General features: G+C 41.5%; 1 protein-coding gene and 1 long non-coding RNA gene across 2 annotated transcripts; one reads left to right on the top strand and one right to left on the bottom strand.

The window, feature by feature from the left end:
* The first annotated feature begins 3,860 nt into the window (after positions 1-3,860).
* LOC115577715 (uncharacterized) lies at positions 3,861-5,319 on the top strand. Its single transcript, XR_003983260.1, has 2 exons — positions 3,861-4,517; positions 4,753-5,319. It is a non-coding gene; the product is annotated as an uncharacterized LOC115577715 (long non-coding RNA).
* An 11,303-nt stretch (positions 5,320-16,622) lies between these two features.
* Positions 16,623-21,803, bottom strand: LOC115577709 (uncharacterized). The gene is made up of 8 exons (XM_030410611.1): positions 21,684-21,803; positions 21,250-21,478; positions 21,038-21,156; positions 20,738-20,926; positions 20,531-20,617; positions 19,864-19,969; positions 19,319-19,407; positions 16,623-16,628 (listed from the first exon to the last, which is right to left on the bottom strand). The coding sequence occupies exons 1-8, from the start codon at positions 21,801-21,803 to the stop codon at positions 16,623-16,625; spliced, it is 945 nt and encodes a 314-aa protein (XP_030266471.1).
* Between the last annotated feature and the right edge of the window lie 4,185 nt (positions 21,804-25,988).

The following is a 25,988-nucleotide window of genomic DNA, read 5'->3' as shown; positions in this document are numbered from 1 at the left end:
TTGATTCATTTATTTGTATCAAACACACAAGTGTTTAATGTCAATAACTGTGAAGGGATCAAAGATTTTGATTGTGGGGGTCACGTGATGGCGGTGAGCTGAGCAGACGCTTGTGCCAGAGCTCCGTGTCACTCGGTGTCAATTCTTTCATTATCCTGACAACAACCGGCTTTTGTTAATGAATATAACAGGCTATGTCCTTGGAAGACTTTTGGCCACAGTCTTTTGACAATATGGGAAGAACGAGAGGAAACAAAGACAAAAAAGACGTCCCGACCGAGCCCGACGGCGACACACAAGATGGCGACCAGGCCGAATTTGCAGCCGTAGATGGGCTTGACCCTGGCCTTGCTAAAGCTCTGAGCGTAATGACCAGTAACATTATTAAAGTTATTGATGATAAACTTAGCCCTCTGGTCGAGACCATCTACAAGAATACCACGGAGATCCAGGCCGCTTGCAAGCGGCTGGATGAAGCAGAGGCTAGGCTATTAGCAGTTGAAAACTCCGCCGAGACACAAGAGCCGAGGATTGTGGAGCTGGAAAAGCAGGTCAGCGCCCTCACGGAGAGTCTGGATATGGCCGAGAACTACAGTCGGCGCCTAAACATTCGAGTTGTCGGCCTGCCGGAGGATACGGAGACTGGGCAGCCGGTGGAATTTTTCGAGTCATGGCTACCTCGCGTCCTAAAGATGACCACGAAAGCAGGCCGCATAAAGTTGGAGAGAGCCCACCGCACCCTCGCACCGAAGCCGGACCCGAACAGGAGCCCCAGGTCGGTGCTGCTACGATTTCACGCGTTCAGAGACAAGCAGAGGGCTATGGAAGCGGCGCGCCGGGTGAGCCAGGACGGGGGCTTAACCTACAATGGAGCCAGGGTCTCTTTCTACAGCGATTTCTCCTCGACGGTGATAAAGAAACGCAAGGCATACGATGCGGTGAAACAGCGGCTGCGAGAGCGAGGGTTGCCGTATGCTATGCTGTTCCCGGCTACTCTACAGGTGACACACGGGAGCTCCAAAAAGAGGTTTTCCACACCGGAGGAGGTACGCGCCTTCATTGAATCCTTGCCAGGATGATGACATTGCGGAGCACGGAGTATCGTTTGTCTGCTCTGGGACACTCTTTCTGTAACAGCCGTAGCCTCTCTACTTATGCTGGTAGGTTGTGATCACCCTAAACAACATGAACATTCTCCAACCGAGTGGCGCGGCTGCTTGTAACGTTAATATTACGTTTTCACCCTTTTTCAATAACTCCCACAAGGAGAGGGAGGACTCTTTTAGTTTTCTTGGCACGCTATCCATCAGATGTCAGTTCGCTCTTGATGAGTCTGTGAGGTGCTTGTATGGTGAAAGGTCCCTGTTTATTTGGGGAAAGACCCTCAGCTTGTTTTTCTTTGTTGTACATTTGTTATGTTTGTTCAGTGTGGTTCATATGTTCAGCTCAGGACATGACATGTCAATAAGTTTTATGTGTTTTATATGGGTTATTAATGTGGCGTTTTCCATCCCTGCTAAATGTAACTGTCCTATGTATTTGATAATAGTATCTTTCGGCTATGTCTAATTTATATAATATCAAGATTTGTTCTTGGAACATCCGTGGCCTCCAAAAACCTGCCAAGAGGATGGCAGTATTATCATTTTTGAAAAAGGAAGATGTATCTATCGCCTTCCTCCAGGAGACTCACCTGGAGGACGAGGATAATGCTAAATTGCAAAGGAGTTGGGTTGGGCAGGTCTTTGCCACTTCATATTCTTCTTTCAGTAGGGGTGTAGCCATTTTGATCAATAAAAATCTGGCATTTAGGTCTCTTGACTGTGTTAAAGACAGCCAGGGCCGGTATATAATTGTTAGAGGTATACTTGCAGGAAAAGAGGTAACATTCATGAATCTTTACTGCCCCCCAGCCTATTCCCCTGATTTTCTCACCAAAACCTTCGCAGTTTTTATGGAATATGCTTCAGGGGACTCTTTTGTGGGAGGAGATTTTAATTGTCACCTCAATCCCTCTCTAGACAAACTCCCATCTGCTATCTCTCACCCCTCTAAGCAAGCGAAGGTGCTCGCTAATATATGTCATGATATTGAATATTCTGATGTATGGAGGCAGCTTCACCCTACTGATTCTGAGTTTACTTTTTTCTCAGCGCCACACAAAAGCTATACCAGAATTGATTATATCTTCATCCCCTCATCGAGGGTGTCCCTTGCTTTATCATGTTCCATGGGCAACATTGTGTTATCAGACCATGCCCCTCTTTATTTGGTATATTCTCTCGCTGAGGACAGGGCATTGTCACGGCGCTGGAGATTTCAGCCTTTTCTCCTTAAAGACGACAAGTTTATTTCTTACTTTACTTCAGAATTTAATATTTTCTATTCTATTAACTCACCATCCACGGACAGTCCCTCTGTCCTCTGGGAGACATGTAAAATATATTCCCGTGGACTGATTATGTCTTTTGTCGCCTCCAAAAGACGTAGGAAGAATGAGCAGCGTAAACTTCTTGAGTCCCGACTAGCTGATTTGGAGAAAAATCATACATCTAGCCCGAGTCCTGATTTACTCAAGGAACTGTTATCTGCACGTGCTGCATTGAATACTTTTCTGATTCAGGACTCTGAGCAGTCGCTTAAATTTGCCAGGCAGAAACTATATGAGTTTGGGGAAAAACCTGGAAAATATCTTGCCAGTCTTGTTAAAAAGAGGGCAGATTCTCAAAATATAGTTTCTATTACTGACCCTAATGGTGTTAGATCGTTTGATACTAGAACCATTAATAAACACTTTGCATCATTTTATTCCAACCTTTATATTTCTGAACAGCCTGACAATGCCCTAATCCTTATGCGTCAGTTTTTTGCAGATTTGAGACTCCCCAAAGCTACAGATGATCAAAAATCACAACTAAATGCCCCAATTACTAGAGAGGAAGCGCTACTTGCGTTGAAATCTATGCCGTCTGGTAAGGCCCCAGGGCCAGATGGATTTGGATGCGAGTTTTAAAAGGAGTTCAGTGATATTCTTTTAGACCCTTTGTTGTCTATGCTCAATCATTCGTTTGAAAACGGGATCCTACCTCAGTCCCTCAGGGAGGCCAATATTTCTCTCATCCTTAAAAAAGGAAAATGCCCAGAAAGCTGCGCCTCATACAGGCCAATAGCCCTACTTAACTCTGACCAGAAACTGCTCTCCAAAATTCTGGCCTCACGTTTAGAGAAGGTGCTGCCCCATATTGTCAAGGAGGACCAAACCGGTTTTATCAAGGGCCGGAACTCCTGTGATAATCTGAGGAGGCTCCTTAACATCATCCAACTAACCCAGAGCCGTCAGGACCCTGCTCTCGTGTTGTCTCCTGACGCTGAGAAGGCATTCGACCGGGTCGAGTGGTCGTATTTGTTCTATGCTCTGGAAGAATTTGGCCTCGGCGAAAATTTTGTAAATTGGATTAGGGTTCTGTACAATACTCCAACGGCAGCGGTTCTGACTAACGGGCTGAGATCCGTCAATTTTCTCCTCCACCGCGGGAATAGACAGGGCGACCCCCTCAGCCCCTTGTTATTCGATATTGCTATTGAGCCGCTGGCCCAAGCAGTGAGGCAAAACAATTTAATTTCTGGTATCTTCGTTGGTGAAAGGGAACACAAAATCACCTTATACGCGGATGACATTTTGATACATCTGTCGCAACCCCAAACTTCTGTTCCCTGCCTGATTAAGGTCATTTCATCGTTCAGTGTCTTTTCAGGATATAAAATTAATTTTGCAAAATCCGAAGCTATGTCCCTAGGATCGTTAACTTGTGTTCCAGATATGACTGAGCCCTTTCCGTTCCACCGGTCTCCCACCGGTTTCATTTACTTAGGAGTGCATGTAACACCTACTTTTGGTCAGATGTTTAAGTCGAACTTCCCCCCCCTCTTGGACGCTATAAGGGCTGACTTAGACCGCTGGGCCCTTCTTCCTCTTTCCTGGCTAGGTAGGGTTGCTCTTATAAAAATGAATGTCCTGCCCAGACTGCTGTATCCATTGCAGATGATCCCTATATTATTGTCAAACAAGGTTATTAAGGTGCTTGAAGGCTGGCTAAGCTCCTTCATTTGGAGCAAGAGGAGGCCCCGTCTCAAGATGACAAAACTTCAAATGGCAGGTTGTGATGGAGGGCTAGATGTACCCAATCTTAGATTTTATCAACTGGCTTCACACCTGCGGGTGATTTCAAGCTGGCACAACTGTGATCCTGCCTCGATTTGGTATGATATTGAGTCCTCTCAGTCAAAGTGTCCCTTGGTTAATCTGTTGTTTATGAATAACCCTGTATCTGTCAAAAAACTCTGCTCTAACCCTATTACTCTCAGTACCATCAGAGCCTGGAGATCTATTCGCTCTATAGAAAGCCGGGCTCAGTTAACATCTCCTCTCACTCCCATTCTTGACAACCCGGACTTTCTGCCAGGCTGTAAGGACCAGGGCTTTAAAGTGTGGAGCACTCTAGGGCTGAAGAAAATGGGTGATTTATTTAACAGCCAGATATTATTATCATTTCAGCAGTTGCAACAACAATTTGATTTATTTAACCAAGGTGACTTTTACAGATATTTACAAATTAGAGACTACATAATTAAAAATACCACCTTAAGGACTAATAATACCACTTCATGTGTTGAGAAGGCCTTGTGTCTACAGATTAATAAGAAATGCATCACTGTCTTTTACAAAGCCCTAAACTCGAATTCTCCTCATAGCTCACAAGCCACCAAGCAAGCTTGGGAGAAAGATCTCGGCATCGCCATAGATGATGCTGACTGGCGGGAAGTCTGGTCTCAGGCCATGAAAATCTCTGTGTGTAATCGCACCAAATCCATACAGTTCAGAATTGTACATCGCACGCATATAACACCTGTTGTCAAGAACAAAATGGACGCTAATATCTCCCCGCTTTGCTGGAAATGCAATTCTGAGACTGGTGACTACTTTCACTGCCTCTGGTCTTGCGTGAAGTTACAGAGGTACTGGTCCAGTATTGTGAATGAACTGACTGCTATCTTTGGTGTCTCAATACGGATGGACCCTATGTGCCTGATACTTGGTCTCCCGGATGAGCAGATCACTGACAGTAAACACAGGAGACTTTTCAATATACTGACTTTTGCTGCAAGAAAGAACATTTTACTCATCTGGATCAAGAATGTTGCCCCAACAAAAAAATCATGGCACAACCTCGTTATGGACTGTATCCCTAGTGAATACATCACATGTATGCTTCACTCCAAAATAGATGCTTTCTATAGGGTCTGGAACCCTTACTTGCAGCATATTGGTCCCTCGCTGTCATCCTCCCTGCTTCGTGGATTTCCCAAATCAGCCTAGCCTGTTTTCATAACTTTGTTTTAAGTGATCACTTTCTAACAAACACCTTCTGGCCTTGTTGTGTTTCTATGTTCTGTATTGATTGTCATCTGGGTATTGCCATGTCTTGCCACAGGAGATTGATAGAGTAGGGGCTGGGTAGAAAATTTGCCCATAGTCATTTATCATTTCCATAACATTTCTCTATTTACTGTACCCACATGTTGTTTTGTTTTTTCCCCTCCTTTTTGTCATGTCTGAGCAGTTCAGTGTGTTTTGTGTTTCGGAAAAATCCAATAAAAATATTTTTCAAAAGATTTTGATTGTGGTTTGCTATAATAATAATTGTGAGTATAAACACCAGGGACATAAAAAGATGTAATAAATGTATTTTTATCTTAATACAAAAATACAAGGAAAAGGGATTATAGTACGTTTTCTAAGCATATTTTAATGATTATAAGAATAATATCATGACATTTTATAATTTTCTGGATAATATTGACAAACCTAGTTCAGTGTATCATTACATTAAAAAGAAGTAAACAAAAGGCAACATTGAAGCATTTTCCTGATGAAGCTGATGAAGGTCTTTGTACCAAAACATTATTGAATTAATGCTCCTGTGTCAGAGCTAGTGTCAGGCGAAGAATATCAGGTGATGTTTGATGATGTCAGAGATTATTGATGATGTCAGAGGCTTCAAATGTCACTGCTGCTGCAGAAAGAGCTTCTTTCTATTTACGGCTAAACAATTTTATCATTTCTGAGATAAAAAAGAATAAAAGGAATATTGTGATGTTGCGACTCAGAAGGATTGTTACATAAATTATACACATGAAGTTAAATTCATGAATCCAGAATGAACTTGACCCTAAACTACATTAATTAGTAGATTACATTCTTCTTTCATGTCAGTAAAAAGACTTTAAATGGAAGATTTGGGGGAAATGCAGTAATTAACTATTTTACCGTAGCATAACAATACACAACAATAACTTCTTCATGTAATTAAACAATCTGAATAAAAGTATTAGATTTAATAACATACAGGCTTCTTGGACTCACCTCACATTGTTTTACTTCTCTTTCGAAAACAGTAACTGCTATCACTCAAATGCTGATATGGTACAACTATGAGAGTCTTGTGAGCACTTTGTGAAATTTTTGTGTGTGTGTGGTCAAAAATGTGTCTTGTGGAGCAGTTTAGAAAAGTGGATGTGTTTGCCTGCCTCCAGATATTTTTCCTCTCAGTTTAATGGGACTCAGTGCGGCAGTTGGTCGGTGTTCCTGTCAGTTAAACGCCCACCAAGCCAAAAGTTTTTGTCCGATTGCCTCCAGAGATCCACTGTAACACCAGCACGAGTATACCTACAAGCAGATGTTTTTATTTTTCTGCTGGAGTGAAAATTGTGGAAGGGAGCGTGAGTTGAAGACAAGGTTTTGTGAATTTTTTTAGCTCTTCCATGGTTGGCTCCTGCACTCTGGCTGTCAGTATTCCATCCTATACACACCAATGCAAAAATCTAAAAGTTGCTGAAAAGTTACCAATGTTTCAACTGCGACTGTGCAAAAAGTATGAGTGCTGTGAAAAAGTTGAATACAGGTGAGAAAGTCCTAATCTTTGTGAATGTTTAACAGTTTGAATGGAAGTGTGAATGACTAGATGAGCTTTGAAAATGCTTGAAAAAGTGTGAAAATTGGGGATTTTTGAAGATTCTCTAATCTGCTTGAATGGGAAAAAAGACAGAAAAACGTCAAATATTTCTGAAATTATGAATGATATCAATTAGAAAAATTGAGTGAATCTGTTGAAGAATGTTGAAGGAGTTAAGGGCCAAATTTCTGACCCTGAAGAAAACAGAAGCACTGTTGTGAATGCCTCCTGCATTCACAACCAATAAACGTGTCCACCTGTAAGTGACGACTGATCCCAGTCAGGTGAACACAGAGAGGTTCAGGCTTACAGATGTAAGTGTTCAGACTGACAGGCCTGAGGAGACATACAGAAACATCTGTAGAGGTGGAGAGTGACGTCAATAGATTCAGGACTCACCTGGGATATTTTCACCCGTTCTATCTCTTAAGACTTGACCTGAAAAGCAGAAACAAATATGTTAGATTGTTCAACTCTCAGACATACAAACACACCTGATAAACTTTCAGAGTGTTTTACATTGATGCAGTCATGAATCAGCTCCTTGTGGTCTTGTTGGACAATTAAACACTTCAAAATGCATAAATACTCAGCGCAGGAGCTACTGGACTTCTGCTGTCACTTCACCCCAAACTCCATTGCTGAGATTAAATTTCTTGGTCTCCTACATCACCCCCACTATATGCGCAGGGCCTCCAGATGCAAGTTTGTTTATACGGACAATGCTATTCCCCTGCGTGCTGACCGCGGTGTTGCTATTCCCTCGCACCAGCACAACGTCATCAAAACCAACCACAGGTGCACACACTGAGCTATCTGAGACCCTTGGCTTGTGTGAATGGTGCTGTTTCCTCCACATCCCCTGCATCAGCATCTGTGAACAACACTGCGTCTTTCATGCTGCTAAATCCTCGTTCACTAAACAACAAAGCACTATTCATCAATGACATCATCACAGAATGAAAAATTTACTTTCTTTGCCTGAGACATGGCAGCATCAGCAGGACTTCTTCACTCTCAATCAAGCCACTCCCCCAGGCTATGTATACATCCAGAAGCCCCACTCTAAGGGCCGGGGTGGTGGGCTGGCAGTCATACATCCAGCTGACATCCTGGTTAAACAACTTCCAGTGCTGAATGTCACCTCATTTGAGCGTGCAGCCTTCTCTCTGGCTTGGCATACATAGTTACAGGTTTTCCTCATCAACTGCCCTACAAAACCTCCTCCACCTTCCTGTCTGAGCTGTCTGAGCTACTCACCTTCACCTGCTCCATGTCTTCATCTATACTCCTGTTTGGTGATTTTAACATCCAAGTGGACTCCACAAGCTGCCCCTTTGTCTCAGTCCCATCGCTCCTGGACTGCTTCAACATCACACAGCATGTTAAAGGTCCAACCCATGTCAAAGGCCACACACTGGATCTAGTGTGCTCCATTGGCACAGCTCCCTCCCATCTGCAGTGCCTGGACCTCGCTTTTTCTGACCAATATCCTGGAAACCCACCTGGCCTCTGATCCCCTCGACACCTCCCTGGATGGGCTGGTGGCCCACTATAATGCTGCTATCTTCCGGGGTCTTGACTCTCTTGCCCCTCTTAAAACCCTGACTGTCTCCTTTACCCATTCTGCCCCCTGGTTCACCATTCAGCTCTGTACCCTTAAGACCACTGGTCGGCACCTGGAGAGGCTCTATAAAAGATCTGGCCTCACCGTCCACCATGAAGCCTACAAAGACCACATTTGGTCTTATAAAGAAGCTACCTCCACGGCCAAAACAAATTACCACACCACCCTCATTGGAGACCAGCAAAATAACCCCAGGATGTTATTCTCCACTATTAACCGGCTCCTTAGCCCTTTCGATGTCCCCCAGCTTCTGGTGCCCCTGACCTCTGCTTCAAGTTCCTAGACTTCTTCCAGGAAAAGGTGGCTACCATTCACCAGCAACTCCTGGCATCTGCCACCAACCCACCATATACACTTCTGACACTCTCCTGTGGACTCTATTTCTGTTGCTAAGTTGGTCTCCAGGGCCAAGGCCTCCGACTGCTCTCTGGACCCCATGCCAACAACTCTGGTGAAGTCTTCCCTGCCTGCCCTGTGCCCCCTGATGGTGGACATTATCAACTCATCCCTAGAATCTGGCATGGTCCCATCCATCTTCAAAACGGCTTCAGTCACCCCCATCCTCAGATGTCCCCGATGACTTACATAACTACAGGCCGATCTCCAACCCTCCTTTCCTAAGCAAAATCCTGGAGCTATATGAACCCCTTAGGTCTGGTTTCAGGCCCCCCCATGGCACAGAACACAGAAACTGCCCTAATCAAGATCACCTACGATCTCCCCATCACTGCCGATTCTAGCCACATCAGTATTCTGTCCTCCTGGACCTCTCTGCAGCCTTCGACACAATCTCCCACACCATCCTCCTGACATGCCTATCTGAATACCTTGGTCTCACCGGTACAGCACTCTCCTGGTTCCAGTCCTGTTTAACAAACAGAAAACAGTTTGACAGCATCAGAGGCTCCAGTTCCACCCCAGTTCCAGTCAACCAGGGTGTGCCTCAAGGCTCTGTGCTTTGACCCCTCCTCTTCACCATCCACATGCTTCCCCTTGTCAGATAATTCGCAAACATGGTCTCAGCTTTCATTCCTATGCTGATGACACTCAATTATATCTCTACACCAAACCATCCACCTAGCTACCCCCACAGTCACTCGACAGCTGCCTGGATGACATCAAATCTACTCAAACTAAACACCAATAAAACAGAACTCATGGTTGTGGCCTCCAAGGCACTGCTCCAGAAAGTTGGAGATCTACTCCCGGATGTGGACGGCTGCTCTGTCTCCCCATCCACAGAAGTCCGCAACCTGAGTGTCATCTTCGATTCCACGTTATCTTTTCAATCACACATAAAATCCATTACAAAAGCAGCTTTTTATCATCTGAAAAACATCTCCAGACTCCGGCCCTCCCTCTCACAACCTGTGGCTGAAACCCTCATCCATCACCTCCCGCCTGGATTACTGTGATGGAGTCCTGTCCAGGCTCCCTTCCAAAACCCTGGACATGTGCAGAACTCTGCTGCCAGGGTCCTCACCCGCACCAAGCCCTGGCAACACATCACCCCCACTCTCACCAGCTTTCACAGAGACATCTCTGTACAATAATTATCTCTCTGATATCAGCATGTTTGATACAGAGGTGGTCTCTCCAGATGTGGCTGCAGCTCTGTGGGCTCGAGGCCCTGCCAGATGTGGATTCTGACCACTGAACAAAAGTCCATCTGAGACTCTGGAACCAGTCGCAGCAGTAAATGAGCGACATCTTTAACTGTTTAATGAAAGCACTCACCTACAACCAGCTCTATGTAGAATGTTTGTCTCGGCTGAAGACGTGGAAAATCACAGCTGTAGATCCCACTGTCGGCCAGCTTTGTTTTTTTAATCTTTATGGAGGCATTGCCGTTCTTCAGTTCATCTTCAAAAAATGAGACTCGACCTTTGAACTGCTCATCTTGACCTGTACATCCGTTATACGTCCAGTCAAACAGCTTTCTTGTGATGTCCTCTGTGTTGAGCGAATATGGTAAAACAGCATCACTGCCTTCTTTCACAAACACTCTGACACCTGGAAGATAAAAACATGTTACTCAGTATGGGTCCGTGTATCATCTGATCATTCAATTATTTCATTTAATCTGGCAAACGAAAAAATGAGAAAGATTCAGTGACAGCTCGAGAAAGGAACAAATCAGTTCATGAAGGGATTCCGTTCACTTCGTTCACTCAAAAGATTTGTTCGTTTGAACGACATGTTCGCAACTGACACAACACTAGCCGTCACTCTTATCTCCGTGGTCAAATCAGCCACATTTTCGAGTGTACAAGTATTCTCAGCATTATGGTAGATGCACAGAAACAGCTTATTACTTTTGGTTTTCAAAATAAAGGTATTGAGACCAGTAAGCTATAATTCGAATTTACATTTAAAATAAAATATGTTACATTAAAGTGTTTCATGCACCCATGATGAATAAAAAACACTTAATATCAAGTATCTTTACTGCACCAGTGTGGAGAAATTCAACAATAAAATTCCATATTTGTACCTCCAAGTGGCATATTTTCATATATTTATGCTACTGTAAAAACACTGCTCAAAAATGTCTTTAAAGTGACAGAACAGCATCATCTGTCGGCGGATTGACACTTTTAATGTGGACTGGGGTATTTAAATAAGAAGCTGTGGATCAAAGACAACTTCAGCTCCAGATGTCTGCGTTACTATGTAATGTAAAGTAATCTGCAGAGTCCAGACTGATGCAGAGTAGCTGAAACAACTCCCGCTACTTTCTGCTGTTACTTTCACTTCTGTCTGTTATACAGATTCCGGGCTCACAGCTCTCCACCCCGGAACATGAATAACACAGAGAACGACAGAAGACGGTTCAGTGTCCGTTACTAAACGCCCCCCCCCCCCCCCCCACACACACACACACACACACACACACACACAGCAGTAGGGACGCCATATTATTAAAGACTATCTCGAGATAAAACTGTGTATAATTCAGCTGTAATTGATCTGAAGCATTCTTTAATCAATCCAATCAATACTATCGATGTACGCTGATTATCAGGGTGCCTGTGACGTCACCGGGCGCTGAGCAGGTGTCTCGTGCTCACTAAAGCAGGAAGCAGCCTGATTAACATCCAGCATGTTTCCACATTGTTCCTGTTGAGATGAAATAAAGTGAAATGACAAAGTGTCAGTGATGATGATCAGTTTTCTTACCGTCTCCAGAGCAGCTCAGCAGACAGAGACACACGAGAGGAAGAAGCTCCATAGTTGTTGTTGTCCCGGCAGGTACACATCAGGGTGGAACAATTGGAGCACCAACCTGCCCCGACATACCTGTGTACACCTCCCAAAGGACCTTGACCTTAACTGTGACATTTCCCTGCTGGAAAAACCAGCATAGACCAGCACCAAAACACAACATGTGTTGGTACCAGCAAGACCAGCATATAGGTTCTAATTGTACAGTTCCAGTTCGGGAGGCGGTGAGTGTTTGCCAAATCTGTCCCTTTCATTGACAAGATGGCGGATGGACGTGGGCGGCGAGGACAAGACAAAGACGAAGATAAGGAAACAAACGTGTTGCTGAAGGAGATGAAATTGTTAAGTACGAAGATGGATAATATTGAAAAACAGTTCAGTAGCAAGGTTGACAGCGTGTATGGTTCCCTTGAAAAAATGATGAAAGCTGAACTGAAGAAGTCCGTTAAGGAGATACGAGAAAATATTGACCTGGAAATAGGTATCCTAAAGTCGCGACTGGATTCACTTGAAGAAAAAACACAGACAACTAGCTCCAAGCCCTCTGATAAATTTGACCCTGATGTGTCGATTGTGATACTGGGTCTGGCCTACGATGAAGGGGAGGATTTGAATGGAAAAGTAAGAGAGCTACTGGAGAGTGGTTTGGAGTGTGAACCTGCGCCAGGAATTGCTGCGCTGCAGAGAATGCGAGCGAGAGGACCCGGTCCAGGTGTGGTGAAAGTTGCCTTCGCTAATGTGGAGGACAAGGTGGCGGTGCTCAGGTGTAAACAGAGGCTGAAGAGCAATACCCAGTTCAAAAGAGTTTATCTGAGATCCGCTAAATCTCACACGGATCGGATTCTCGAGTTCAACTTTAAAACACTTCTCCAGGAGATACCAGCTGGAAAAGGTTTTTACATCGCGGGGAACGGCCGCCTGATGAAACGGACCTATGCCGAGGCTGCAGCGGCTGCTGCCGTCCGAGCAGGTTCCCCGGCAGCAGGTGGGAGAGGCTGAAGAGGAGCTGCCCAGTCTGTAAACACAGGTGACCCCCCTTGTTTGTCCCTGGTTCACTGGAATATTAATGGTTGGACTAATTTGAACTGTGTACTCAGGATTTCATTACTGCAGTCTCTAAACCCTGATATTATTTCATTAAATGAATCACATTTACGACGGGATGACAAGATTGACTTTGAAGGTTACTCCTGGTTTGGTCACAACAGGATGTTGCATAAAAGAGCTAAAAAAGCATCAGGAGGAGTTGTACGGAAGAGGATTAGGGCCACATGTGAATTTTTTTTTTTTGTTCTGAGAAAAAAGTCAGAATTCTGAGAAAAAAGTCAGAATTCTGAGATTAAAGTCAGAATTCTGACTTTAAAGTCAGAATTCTGAGATTAAAGTCAGAATTCTTCTTCTTCAGACTTTAATCTCAGAATTCTGAGAAAAAAGTCAGAATTCTGACTTTAATCTCAGAATTCTGAGAAAAAAGTCAGAATTCTGACTTTAAAGTCAGAACTACAAAAAAAATTCACATGTGGCCCTAATCCTCTTCCGTAGAGTTGGCATTTTAGTTAAGAACTATTTGCTCGATTATTTTAGAATACAAGTAGTGGACAAGTCTATGGACGATATAATTGGACTACGTTTGGAGCATCGGGAGCTGCAGTATATTCTAGTTATCTTTTCCTGCTATCTACCACCAGAGGGATCTACAAGAGGACGGGACTCAGTTACTTTTTTGACTCATCTGCTGGCCCAGGTTTACTCCTTGGAAGCTGATGTCATTTATTTATGTGGAGACTTTAACAGTCGTATTTCAAATAAAGATGACTGTATTGGGGATATTGATAATGTCCCACCTCGAGTGGCCATAGACCTAAGCATGAACAGTCACGGGGAATCACTCCTTGAATTTCTCAGGGATTGTAAATGCTGTGTCCTAAATGGCAGAATAAATCCTGATACTGACAATTTTACATCTATATCATCAAGAGGTAGAGCAGTGGTGGACTATATAATAACCCCTCATGATTGTTTGGAGACTTGTATTGATTTTAAAGTGATAACTCCATCTGAGATTTTGAGCAACAACCCTGTTCGTATTGACCTTATCGGAGAAAAAAGTAGGCTACGGGACCGTTCTCTGTTAATGTTTAAGTTTAAAATTAATGCTGCTATTGAGTTTTGTTCTTCTGAAAATGATTCTGGGATTAATTTATTTAAAAGACGACCCAGACAACTTTCTTTGATCTAATATGTGTCGTATGGCTCTGCTGGAACTTATGGGTAACCTAGAAGGTCAGGTGATGACGCAAAGTAATACTGATAACTGGTATGGATTATTTTTATGATATAATGGATAGGGAAATGAATAAGAATTTATCAAGAAAATCTTTATCTGGCCAGGGAGGAATACATTTTAAAGTGGGTAGGAATAAACTATATTGGAATGCAGAACTCAAAAAACTTTTGAATGACAAGAGACAGGCTGAGAGGGAATTTTTGAAATGTAAAGATCCAGCTATTAGAAAGCAACTTAAATATCACTACAAACAGACTCAGTCTAACTTTGATAAGAGAGTCAGATTTGATAAAAGACAGTTTAGAAGAGGACAAGCATTACAGCCAGACCGATTGCAAAGTAACAATCCACAACAATTTTGGAAAGAAATTAATGAATTAGGTCCTAAGAAAATAAAGAAAATCCCAATGGAGATCTTACTAGATAATGGAGACACTGAAAATAAAAAAGAGCTTGTGCTTGAGAAATGGAAAACAGATTTTGCAAATACATTTTCTGGACATCTTATTCCACCTGGTTTTGATGACCTGTTCTTAAGTAATGTTTGTGATTCAAATTGTATGATGGAGTTGGCTATGGATATGCCAGGCTATAGTGTAAATACATTTTTGAATCGGGATATTACTATAGAAGAAGTTAAAAAAGCTGTGGACAAAGTAAAATTGAAGAAAACACCTGGCATAGAAGGCATCCCAAATGAAGCCCTGAAATCTCCATATCTTCTTGAAGTCCTCGTTTGCTTGTTTCAGACATGTTTTGAGTATGGTATAATTCCATCACCATGGTATAAATCTATCATAAAACCTATTCCAAAGTCAGTAAAGAATGATCCCAGAATACCTCTTAATTACAGAGGCATCAGTCTCTTAAGTACAGTTTATAAGGTATATTCTAATATACTGAATTATAGGCTTACTCGATATTTGGAAATGAAACAGTGTCTTGTTGATGAGCAGAATGGGTTTAGAAAGTATCGTGCCTGTATTGACCATATTCATTCAGTGTCAACTATCATTAGAGCTAGAATCGCCACAGGTAAACCCACTTTCTCACGTTTTGTTGATTTCCAAAAGGCATTTGATTGGATTAATAGAGATTTACTTGCCTTTAAACTGATGGAAGTAGGGGTGGATGGTAGATTCTACAAAGCTATTCAGAGTCTGTATGGTAGCCCAGTTGCTTGTGTTGAGATCAATGATATGTATACTGATTGGTTTGAAACCCCTTTTGGCGTGAAACACGGTGATATTCTTTCTCCAACACTTTTTGCATTGTTCGTGAATGATTTAGCTTTACAGATTAAGAAAAATAATCTGGGTGTATGTTTGGATGACACTTATTTAGGTATTCTATTATACGCGGATGATATTATTTTACTGGCAGAATCTGAGTCTGATTTACAAAATATGCTAAATTTGGTTAGCTCCTGGTGTCATAAATGGAGATTAGTGATAAATAAGAGCAAAACACAGATAATGCACTTTAGAAACAAAGGCATGGAAAGAAGTAAACAAACATTTTATTTTGCTCATATAAATATTTAGGTTTCCTTCTGGATGATTTTATGACGTTTGAAACTGGTTTTAGGTGCCTTGCTGATTCAGCTGGGAGAGCTTTGGGATCAGTTATTAATAAAATGAAAGTTTGTAATGATTTGGGTTACTTTACATATACTCAACTGTATAATGCATGTGTCTCTCTCATACTGAATTATGCTGCAGGAGTATGGGGATTTAAAGAGCCCAAAATTATAGATACTATACAGAATAGAGCTATAAGATATTTTTTGGGTGTCCATAAATTTGCGCCAATTCCAGCAATAGAAGGAGATATGGGCTGGATTCCAGGATGTGTACAGCGAAAATGTGAATTGATTCGATTGTGGAATCGACTAAACAAAATGGCAGAGGATAGAATAAATAAAAAAGTATTTATATGGAGTAAATTACATAGTTCCCCCTGGTCAAAAGAAATTGACTCTATTTTTGAGGAGGTGGATATGATGTATATTTATAGGAATAACTTGTGCTGTAGTGTTGATTTAATTAAGGATAAGCTTCTATTGAAATTTGAAGAGAAATGGTTTCAAAGTGTTCTATTAAAACCAAAATTAAGGACATATATGCAGATTAAATCTAATTTTGGACCTGAATTATATGTTACATCACGTTTACAGAGAAGTCAAAGATCTTTAGTTGCACAGTTGAGATCTGGTATTCTTCCTCTGGCCATTGAGGTTGGTCGATTCTAAAAATATTCCAGAGGAGAATAGAATATGTGAAATGTGTGAGCTAGATGAAGTAAAGAGTGAGTCTCATTTCCTTTTATATTGTTCAAAGTATGATGATTTAAGAGAGGTATTATTTCATGAAATCTATGGACAAAACCCTGAAATATTTTGGTGCTCTGATGAGCAGAAGCTGGAGTGGTTGTTTAATTCCAATGTGTTTAAAACTGCTAGCTTTATTTCTCAAGCCTGGAAAAGACGACAAGTACATTTGTTTGATTAATTTTTGATGTGCTGATGTTGTTGTGCTGATCCAGTTGTGCTCTGGATCTGGTTTGGTTCTTTCTTTTCTTTTTTGGTGTCCTATAAGCCCATGCGGGCTGGGCATACACGGTATACATGACACAATAATAAAAGTCATTCATTCATTCATTCCATTAAATCCAGTTATCTTCTTTCTCTCCCTGCTGCAATTGTCTTTTTATAACTGTATTACAGTAATGCATAAATACACCTTTAAATTGTGTGCAGTGGAGTTTGTTCAGGCAGGCTTTCTCATGTTTCTCACAATACACTACAAGTACGGTCATTTTAAATTATATGACCCCTTGGAATTTTTTAGCCATCTCAATTCCTTGAAGGACAAACAATGAACATCGTGTAAAATAGTAGAGCCCGACCGATTCACCAGCCGATCTTATTCTCAATAGACCAAGCAGCTGGAACCCAAAGCAGTCGTACCCGGCTCGACTCCACTGTGCACCGGAACTGATCGCAGCCTCTTGTGATTTGTAACAAACTATTTGCTACTATGGAGAGTGATGGCATCGGGCACTAACATAATATAATCTTAATAACAAAGATAACATGGTTCAAAGCACACTCCAGTCCAATCATTTATGCAGCTGAGTCATGATGGTCAATTAAGCAGTATTTTTTGCTGGCCTCTTGGCTTGTGGCGCTGGCCGTGGTCGTCCACAGTGTTGTTTTTGGCAGTGATTTTAGATTTAGTCTTAGTCTTTTGGACTAAAATGCTTTTTAAGTTTTAGTCAAATTTTAGTCACTTCTGTATGTGATAGTTTTAGTCCAGTTCTAGTCGACAAAAACTCAAACAGGTTTTAGTCAGTTTAAGTTTAAAAAACAAAACAAAAGAAAAAGTATTGTCTTTTATCAAATTCATTTAGGTCAATAAAAAGATCTACAAGCTCACAATGTGTTGCAATGTGTTGAACTTGTAGATCTGCTATTTTCACAACTTATGTGTGACACTGTTGTATGATGAAGTAGGGCAACATGACAAAACAGTTGAAATGTGCTGACATGTGCTAATTGTAATTCTATACCTTGTGTTTTTTTAGACTTAAATTGTTCAATAAAAAAAATTTAAAAAGTTACAACGAATTTGTCTTCAAAATAAGAGCATTACATTGCAACCTATTTGAGTTTAGAACTGGGGTCTTGGCGGGGGCTTTTAATTTGAAAGTAGCGACCGTTACTAGCTAGAGTCCTACCTCTCTTTAGGACTCTACGTCACGGGAGGTGACGAGAGGCGCGCTGATACCTTCACGTGCTGAGGACGTGATCACCCTCCAGCCAATCAAATGGCAGCATATCTGAACCTGTTGCTGGGCAGGTTACACTGAAGACTGCGGTGAGAGGGCAGGTCGGAAAAATAGTTCTCTACATGTGCTTAATACTACGAATGAGTTTGCGAAAAATATTGTACTCAATGCATTATGTAAAAATTAACAAATATATATGAAAATAATATATATATATATTTATTAAAATATATCAAGATATTTGTAGGGACAACTCCAAACTTTGGCTGTGACTTGTCCCGACCGTCCCTATCCGACCGTCCGCCCTCACAGCCAGGTGAGGAGGTTACTGTAAATGTGTAAATGTGTAAATGATGTGCTGTGACTGAAGAGAGATATTCATTAAATTAGTCTGTTGTGGTTATTACTGCCATAAAGTGATTACAGCTCCGACCTCGTGACTGAAAGGTTGTTTCTGCATCACCTGATTTCCCTCTTTTGTGTTTATATTTGACAGATTCTAACCAATCCACTCCTTTTTACCTGTTGAAATACCTTTAAAGGGCCAATACAACTCAAAGTTAGTTTTCTGTCATGATTCAGCATCTTGTGTTTTCTGTTTTATTTGTGATATCACGCCCTCTTGTGTCACTTCTTGCTTTTTACTTGTGTGTTGTTCAGTTGGTTACCTCACCTGTCCTCTTCCCTCCTCACTCACCTCACCTGTTTCTGATCCCCTCGTTAGTGTCTCTGTGTATATAGTCTTTGTTCTCCCCCAGGTTCTTGTCAGTTCTCCTGTGGTTCCGTCAGCCTCTGGTGTCTCCTCCTGTGTCTTCCCCGTTGTTATGTTTGGATTTACATTTCTTACCATTTGATTTGAACTTTGCTTTTCTGTTGCACTTTGTTTAAGCTGTTTTATTGCTGCTTTGTTTTTCGTCCTTGACACATTTGTTTTTCCATTTCTCCTGGTTTTTATAAATTTTAGCTTCTGTAAATTAGAGCTCTCTTTTGTTTCCCCTATCCTGCATTTAGGTCCTCCTCTAGTTTCCCCCTCAGTGTAACATATTCCACCTGCCAAAAAGTGATTGCAGCTCCTCCTCCGTCACTGAACGGCTTAAAGGTTTATATTTGACAGATTATAGCCCACTAACTCCTTTTTTTAACCTGTTGAAATACCTTCACCTAGAGTGAAATGCAACCTATTACAGCAGTTGACAGTTTGAAGTTTGATATAACAAATTGGTTATTCCAGTGTAAATGGTTTTTTGATGTATTGCTAAAATTGCACAAAGTGTTACAACTGTCCCTGGTCTCCCTTACCTGGAAAATCAAATATTTCAACAAAAACAGCCTCAAAACAAAATTATATTAAAACATTTTAATAATACATTTTATTACTGGCATGCGAGGCAGAAACATTTTTGCATCCTCTGTGTCGGGTCTCTTGGCACAGCTCCTGTGAAACCATCGAGGGCACAGCAGCCAATCTGAATGGACAAAAGACAAAACTAAACTATTATGGTGAGATAGTGATGTAATGTTGCCTTGTGGTGATCATCCTTTAAGCTGAACATGTAAAACATCAGCAGTTACTCAGTGAGTGTCGCCATCCTGCAGAGATGACAAAGGTCAGTCAAGTCATCTACAAAAACAAGGAGATAATAATTACCTCATAATGAGCAAGGTTTGTGTGAGTTAACACTATCATAGTTAATTTGAGCATTTGGACAGTTTTGAAAATATGTACATCAAACACGTTTCCAGTCTAAAATGATATGTTGTTACAGCCTCCAAACAATTAAATTAATGAATCAGTGGCTCAAATTGGAGACCTCAACATAAGAGGACACCAGTGCCAGTTCAGGCACAGCACAGTGATTGAATGAGTAAGTGAGTGATGTCATGGCCACACGCAACATATGTATAATATTTTTAAGAGACACCTGTATTCTCCAGAAGACAGACTGCAATCTCCCGTCGAATCGCATTAAAGCTGGAAGGTGATTCATGAAACTCCAGCGGAGAACCGTCCAAAATGCACTCAGCAAACTGAATGAAAGGTTGAAGAATGATTTATGATGGGGAGGAACAGTTATCACAGAAAATAAACTGTAGCATTCATCTTTATTGATTTAAACTATTTAAAGTAACCTGAGGCATGTAAAAGGGGAACGCCTGGACATTCTTAACATCTGTTTCTGGATAGATTTTTCAAATTTAGCAGGATGAGACGACGACATGAGTACTGAGTTGTAACAGCGGCATATATGGAAGGTTTCTATCATTAAAGTTATTTAGAGGCAGGTGGATCAAATATAGTTAAACCTGCTGACAATCCTATATTTATTTCTTACAACATGTAAGATTCTTTTCTTTGAACTAAATGTGTCAGCTGATCAGTTTGGGTAACATAATCGCAACTGAAATACATAATACACCAATTATTTGATGGGTTCTGCTGAATATCAATACGACTAACATAACTTTGCTTTCCCAGTACAGTACCCTGAAGGTGTCCAGTATTTACAGTTCAGTAGTTTTATTAATCCTTTATACTTTCCTCTAAAGCTCAGACTGTTTATCTGAAAATATGCTGATAGACTCATTTACCTCGTCACGTTCTTGCAGTGCTGCATCTTCTCCATGTTCCCCCAGTGGATCCATGAACAGGGTTCTCCTCTCTCCTGGTTTAATCACCTACATATTTTAGAGTCAAAGTTAATCATACTGCACTAGCAGCTGTGTAGGTTTCCAGCAGCACTGTGCAGACTGCATGTGCTGCTTAGAAGATGACCATCAAGTTGAAGAAACTATTACCACGAGCATCCAGTGATGACCTTCATTGTAGACCCCCACAATGTACTTGAAGACCTCCAGGTCGATCTGAGTTTTTGTTGGACTTTTGTGCTGCCATATAGTCTTCATCCTCACCGAGTCCAGTGGAAATGCCTTCTCTGGACCATCCTTATTAAATTCTTTGACCAGGAGGGTCAGATATGCGTTTACCTGTCATAAAAACACCAGATTAAAATCGATTGGTAAGGTCGAAAAGGTAAGATTTAACTGAAAAGTCGGTAGGAAAACCATTTTAAAAAAAATAGGAAATTGACACCTCACCTCATCTGTTACTGGTCTCTTTGGTGCAGTGGAGAAAATGTCTTTATACAATATTTTTAAGGGCCCAATCCTCGATTCAAGTACACGCATACGTTTCCCCTCCCATGCATCTTTCACATCTATAAAAGGAGTTTTTAAAATGTGATTTTTTTTTTACCAGTACTGTTCAATGTTTCATTATAATTAATTCTTTTTACAAATATCAAACATACTCTTGATGATCTGAGAGTTCACTGTAGGTGAGTCCCAACAGCCTGTGGATGGTCCAGAGGAGGAGGTGGAGGTGGCATTTGACATTTCAGGCCAGTAAAAGCTTTGAGAGATTATCTCCCTTGTAGTTTTCTGGCCACTGTGTCCATCTGCTGACATGAACCTCCTCAGATGCTTCTTTGGCCTCATTTTCTCCACAGAGGACTTTAGCTTGGAAACACAGAGCAGTTCCTGTTTGGAGCAGTGTAGAAAATATCCTGAGAATATTTTATGCTCTCCAATCTGAGCTAAAGATGTTGATATATTTGCCCTCCCATGCATCTTTCACATCTATAAAAGTTAATGTGATTTTTAATCAACGGCAATATCTTTGTGACCAGCAGTGTGTATGGAAAGTGTAGCTGCATACTGACCCACAAATTGATGTCCTCCTGACATTCCGGGCCAGTAAAACCTTTGAGATATTGTCTCTCTGGCCGCGGTGCCCACTGCTGACGTGAGCCTCCTCAAAGGCCTCTTTCACCTCCTTTTCCCCACGGAGGACCTTCACTCCCATTGAGCGAGTGGTTCCAGTGTACCTGATGTAGTACAACCAGTCACCTTTTTAATAAGTGAAAAGAAGTGAGTTTGTGAGCCACTGCAACACAATCATGTGTAAATTAAATTGATTATCTGATGAAACAGTGGCTTCAACTACAAATTGGAAGATGGACAATTTGGGGGTTTAACATATTCAATTTGTTTGTCTTGCTGCTGGAGATTCAAAATGTCTTTCAGTCAAATCCTCACATTGTTCTTTAATCATGCTTTGATACAGACCTTCAGTACAAAGACCCCACATGAAGTCTCATCCTGATGAAGTGGGTGAGGTTTTGTTTCACACGCCCATCTTCAGGATTTAGTCCTTTGTGTCTGATGAATGACCTAAAAAGAAAATTTAGATGCTCCAATTAATACTGTAAACATAAATTACATGCAAGAAGTTGAAGCACTTGACAAAAACATGACAACGGAGAAGGAGGGAATAACATTAACATGAAAAACAGTAAATACTGAATACATTCAGGGTTCAGTACTGGGAAACATTTAAAGTTATTTTATAATGTAGTTTACAATTTTAATATGAAAACTAAACTGTTGGATACAGTTGTTACAGAGCCTCTAGCTCACATAGAGGATGCTACATGTTTAAAAAGGACGCTCAGTAAACAAATTAACAAACTAAATTGAATTTAGACATTAAAGGGTAAAAACTTCTTACCAAAAGAGAGGTTGGAGATCCAGCTGAAATACACAAAAAGGGGAAATCACTGGGCCGTCGCACCCAGCTGTCCCCTCTAACCTCATCAGAAAGAGAAATTAATCCCACCTTAATGAACTAAAGAAACCAAAAACTGGATTACTGGTGATCTCCAAAACTAAACTACAAACAAATTAACAAAACGCAGCAGTGAAAACATGTGGGGAGGAAAAGGTAACAAGGAGACACAAGGTAAAACATCTCCTCCTTTCAGTGTGAGCTGGGCTCCAGAGAGAGAGCGAGGCTTCCACTCAATCCTACTTAAATACGTCATCAGGTGATTCAACACACCTGGACAGGTGTGTCTTCCTGAAAGATGACACAGGCAAAAGGAAGAGAGGGCGCCAGAGAGCAACAAAGAGAGAATACAACCAGTACAGGAACAGTTATTTAGAGGCAGGTGGATCAAATATAGTTAAACCTGCTAACAAGCCTATATTTATTCATTCCAACATGTACAATCCTTTTCTTTGAGCTTCTGACCTCTGAACATTTCAGACTTTCCTCAAACTAAATGTGTCGCCCGATCATGTGAAATACATGATGCTCTATAATTATTTGATGGTTCTGCTAAATATCAATACGACTAAAATAACTTTCCTTTCCCAGTACAGTACCCTGAAGGTGTCCAGTATTTACAGTTGTTATGAATCCTTTATTTATACTTTCCTTTAAAGCACAGACTGTTTTCATTTTAAAACTCTGCTGATAGAATAATTGACCTGGTGACGTCCTTGCAGTGTTGTATCTTCCCCAGTGGAACAGCTTCTCCTCTCTCCTGCTGTTGCAGCCTCAGTGCTGTGGGCGTATTTGTGTTCTGTTTCTACTCAGGTTCACTGCAGTACAAAGCTGAGCGTCTGGGCTGGAGCGGCTCTCTGCTTCTCCAAACTGAGGCTGCACTGATCGGTGATTACGGTAGGAAACAGATCGACTATAGATATGTACTTTATATGACCCCACTTCTAAAAACCCGAACTACCCCTTTAAACTTCAACTTTTTTTGTATTTTGTTTTGCTACAGAAATTTCTTTCACCATTCTCTCTTGCACTCTCTGTCCATCTCTCTTGGTAATGTGGCTAACAGGTTTTGTCCTACTTGTCTTTGTGTGTTTTCTTTGTTACAGTGTGTGATCTGAGTTTCACCATTGCATTCCTGTTGTGATCATCAGTGAGTGGTGCGATCCTCACTGGGTTCCCAGGCAGGAAGTCCAGTCCACGGAAGTCATCCCTGTTTTTAGTATGAACAGCTACAACTGCAAGTCATGCAGTTTCTCAACCTCTGTCTTAAATGCTTTCACCACACATGCAAAAGTAAAGATGGTAAAAAGGTGACCTGTCCTTACACAGGGTGCGCCAAATATTGTCGGGTTAGGTCAACCTTTTCCTAAAGCAAGTAGAGCCCATCCATTTTCACACCATGAAACTAGAAGTCACACTCGACCTGACAGCCAGCAAAATGAGCAGTGCACATTACCTGATGAAATGTTCCCTGAAGCTGTGACTGATTTGCAAGATGCGAAGCAGGATGCTGTGCCTGGTGAAAGTCAGTTTTTGAACAACTTAGCTCTTTTCTCTCTTAAACTGCAAGCCAAAATGCTTCTTCCAGCTAGCACTATTCAAACAATTATAGAGGAATTTCAGGAGGTGCACAACTCTGGCATGAAGTATGTACTTTCAAAGGTTCATGAAAAGTTAACTATGTTGAACCTGCAGGACAATGAAATTAGTCAGATACTTGATGATGTGTCTAAGGAAGATCTCCTTAAAGCGTGCCATGAAGGGCCTCTGAGATCAGACCAAATGAGGAAATCGTTTTTTGAGAAGTCTTTCAGCTACGTTGAGCCCACTCAGATCTATCTAGGTGCAGATGCAGCTGGCAGGGAACGTTTCTTTCAGTACGTACCTATCAAGGAGACACTGAAGTCTCTTCTCAGTCAGTCAGTAGTGAAAGACCAGTACAGACAGACAAAGATGAAGCAGATGTCAGACTCTCAGACAGATGTTTAGACAGATGTGATGGATGGAAAAACCATCAAAGACAATCCTTTGTTAAAAGAATCCCCCTCGTCTTTGTCAATAGTTCTGTATCAGGATTCATTTGAGGTAGTCATTCCTCTCGGATCTGGTAAAAAGAAGCATAAAATACTGACTGTGTACTTGACCCTTGGTGAAATATTACCCCACAATCGCTCATGTGTTGATCCAATGCAGTTAGTACTGCTTTGCAGGGAGGAAGACTTTAGTTTCTTTGGGCAAGAGACAGTTTTCTCCCCTCTTTTAGCTGATTTGAAGGACTTGGAAGAGGTGGGTTTTGAAACCGAGGATGGTAGCTATCTGAAAGGAGCATTGTTAGCCATATCAGGGGACAATCTTGGATCACATTGCATCGGTGGATTCACAGAGAATTTTAGCAGAAGCAAGTACTTCTGCCGTTACTGCTTGATAGACAGGGACACATTTCAGAAACAACCTGAAAAAGTAGGCCCCAAGAGGACATTTGAAAACTACAGAGAGAGTGTTGAGCAACTTGGCGGTGACCAAGCTATGGTCAACAGAATCAAATTTGATTCTGTTTTCAATAACCTGAAACACTTTCATGTGTGTAGTCCAGGTCTCCCTCCTTGTTTGGGCCATGATCTGTTTGAGGGGGTAGTCTCATATGACTTGGCAATGTACATTAGCCATCTTGTAAATGTTGAGAAACACTTTACATATGTCCTGTTAAACAGGTGCATTTCACAGTTCACATATTCAGGGAGTGATTCAAACAACAGGCCATGTGAAGCTAAGGAAAAAGGGGAGAAACTTGGAGGTCATGCAGCACAGAACTGGTGCTTTTTGCGATTGCTTCCTCTTTACATTGGGGATCGTATTAACAATCCAGTGGACAACCAAGTTTGGCAACTGTGCCTAACACTGAGGGAAATAGTCGAGCTGATTTGTGCTCCAAAAATCAGCCATGGCCAGATTGCGTACTTAAAGATTCTCATTGAAGAATATATACACTTCAGAAGTACCATGTTCCCTGACTCTTCACTAAAAGCTAAACATCACTATTTAGTGCACTACCAGACCTCATTCTACATTTTGGCCCTCTAATTCGACTGTGGACCCTACACTTTGAAAGCAAGCATTGCTATTTCAAACAGTGTGCAAGGAGACTGCGCAACTTCAAAAATCTGTAGTGTACAAGAATGCTAAATATTCTAAGGGGCTAGTTGTGGCAGTGGCAGATGGTGACAATGGAATTGTGTTTGGGAAAATTTTATTGATTTTACTTGATCAGAGCAGAGTGCACCTGATTGTGGAGAAGCACCAGTCTGTGTTACTGATTGATGTTGGTGTTTGTTGCCTGACTCCAGAGGGGGACTACATGTGTGTGGACATTGACAGTCTAGCTGACTACTACCCACTACCACATTATCACTTATGTGGTGTTTC

The sequence above is a fragment of the Sparus aurata genome, unplaced genomic scaffold (genome assembly GCF_900880675.1).
Source record: "Sparus aurata unplaced genomic scaffold, fSpaAur1.1, whole genome shotgun sequence".
NCBI lineage: Eukaryota > Metazoa > Chordata > Actinopteri > Spariformes > Sparidae > Sparus > Sparus aurata.
Note: the sequence above shows the minus strand (reverse complement) of the source record. Positions and strands in the feature narration are given on the sequence as shown.

Excerpts from the sequence above, each read along its gene's own strand:
- LOC115577709 (XM_030410611.1), bottom strand. The coding sequence starts at position 21,803 with ATGGGAGTGAAGGTCCTCCGTGGGGAAAAGGAGGTGAAAGAGGCCTTT. Across the intron at positions 21,157-21,249 it reads GAACTCTCAGATCATCAAGA|ATGTGAAAGATGCATGGGAG; the intron begins GTATGTTTGATA and ends CTCCTTTTATAG. Across the intron at positions 19,970-20,530 it reads CACTGCAAGAACGTGACGAG|TTTGCTGAGTGCATTTTGGA; the intron begins GTAAATGAGTCT and ends CCTTTCATTCAG.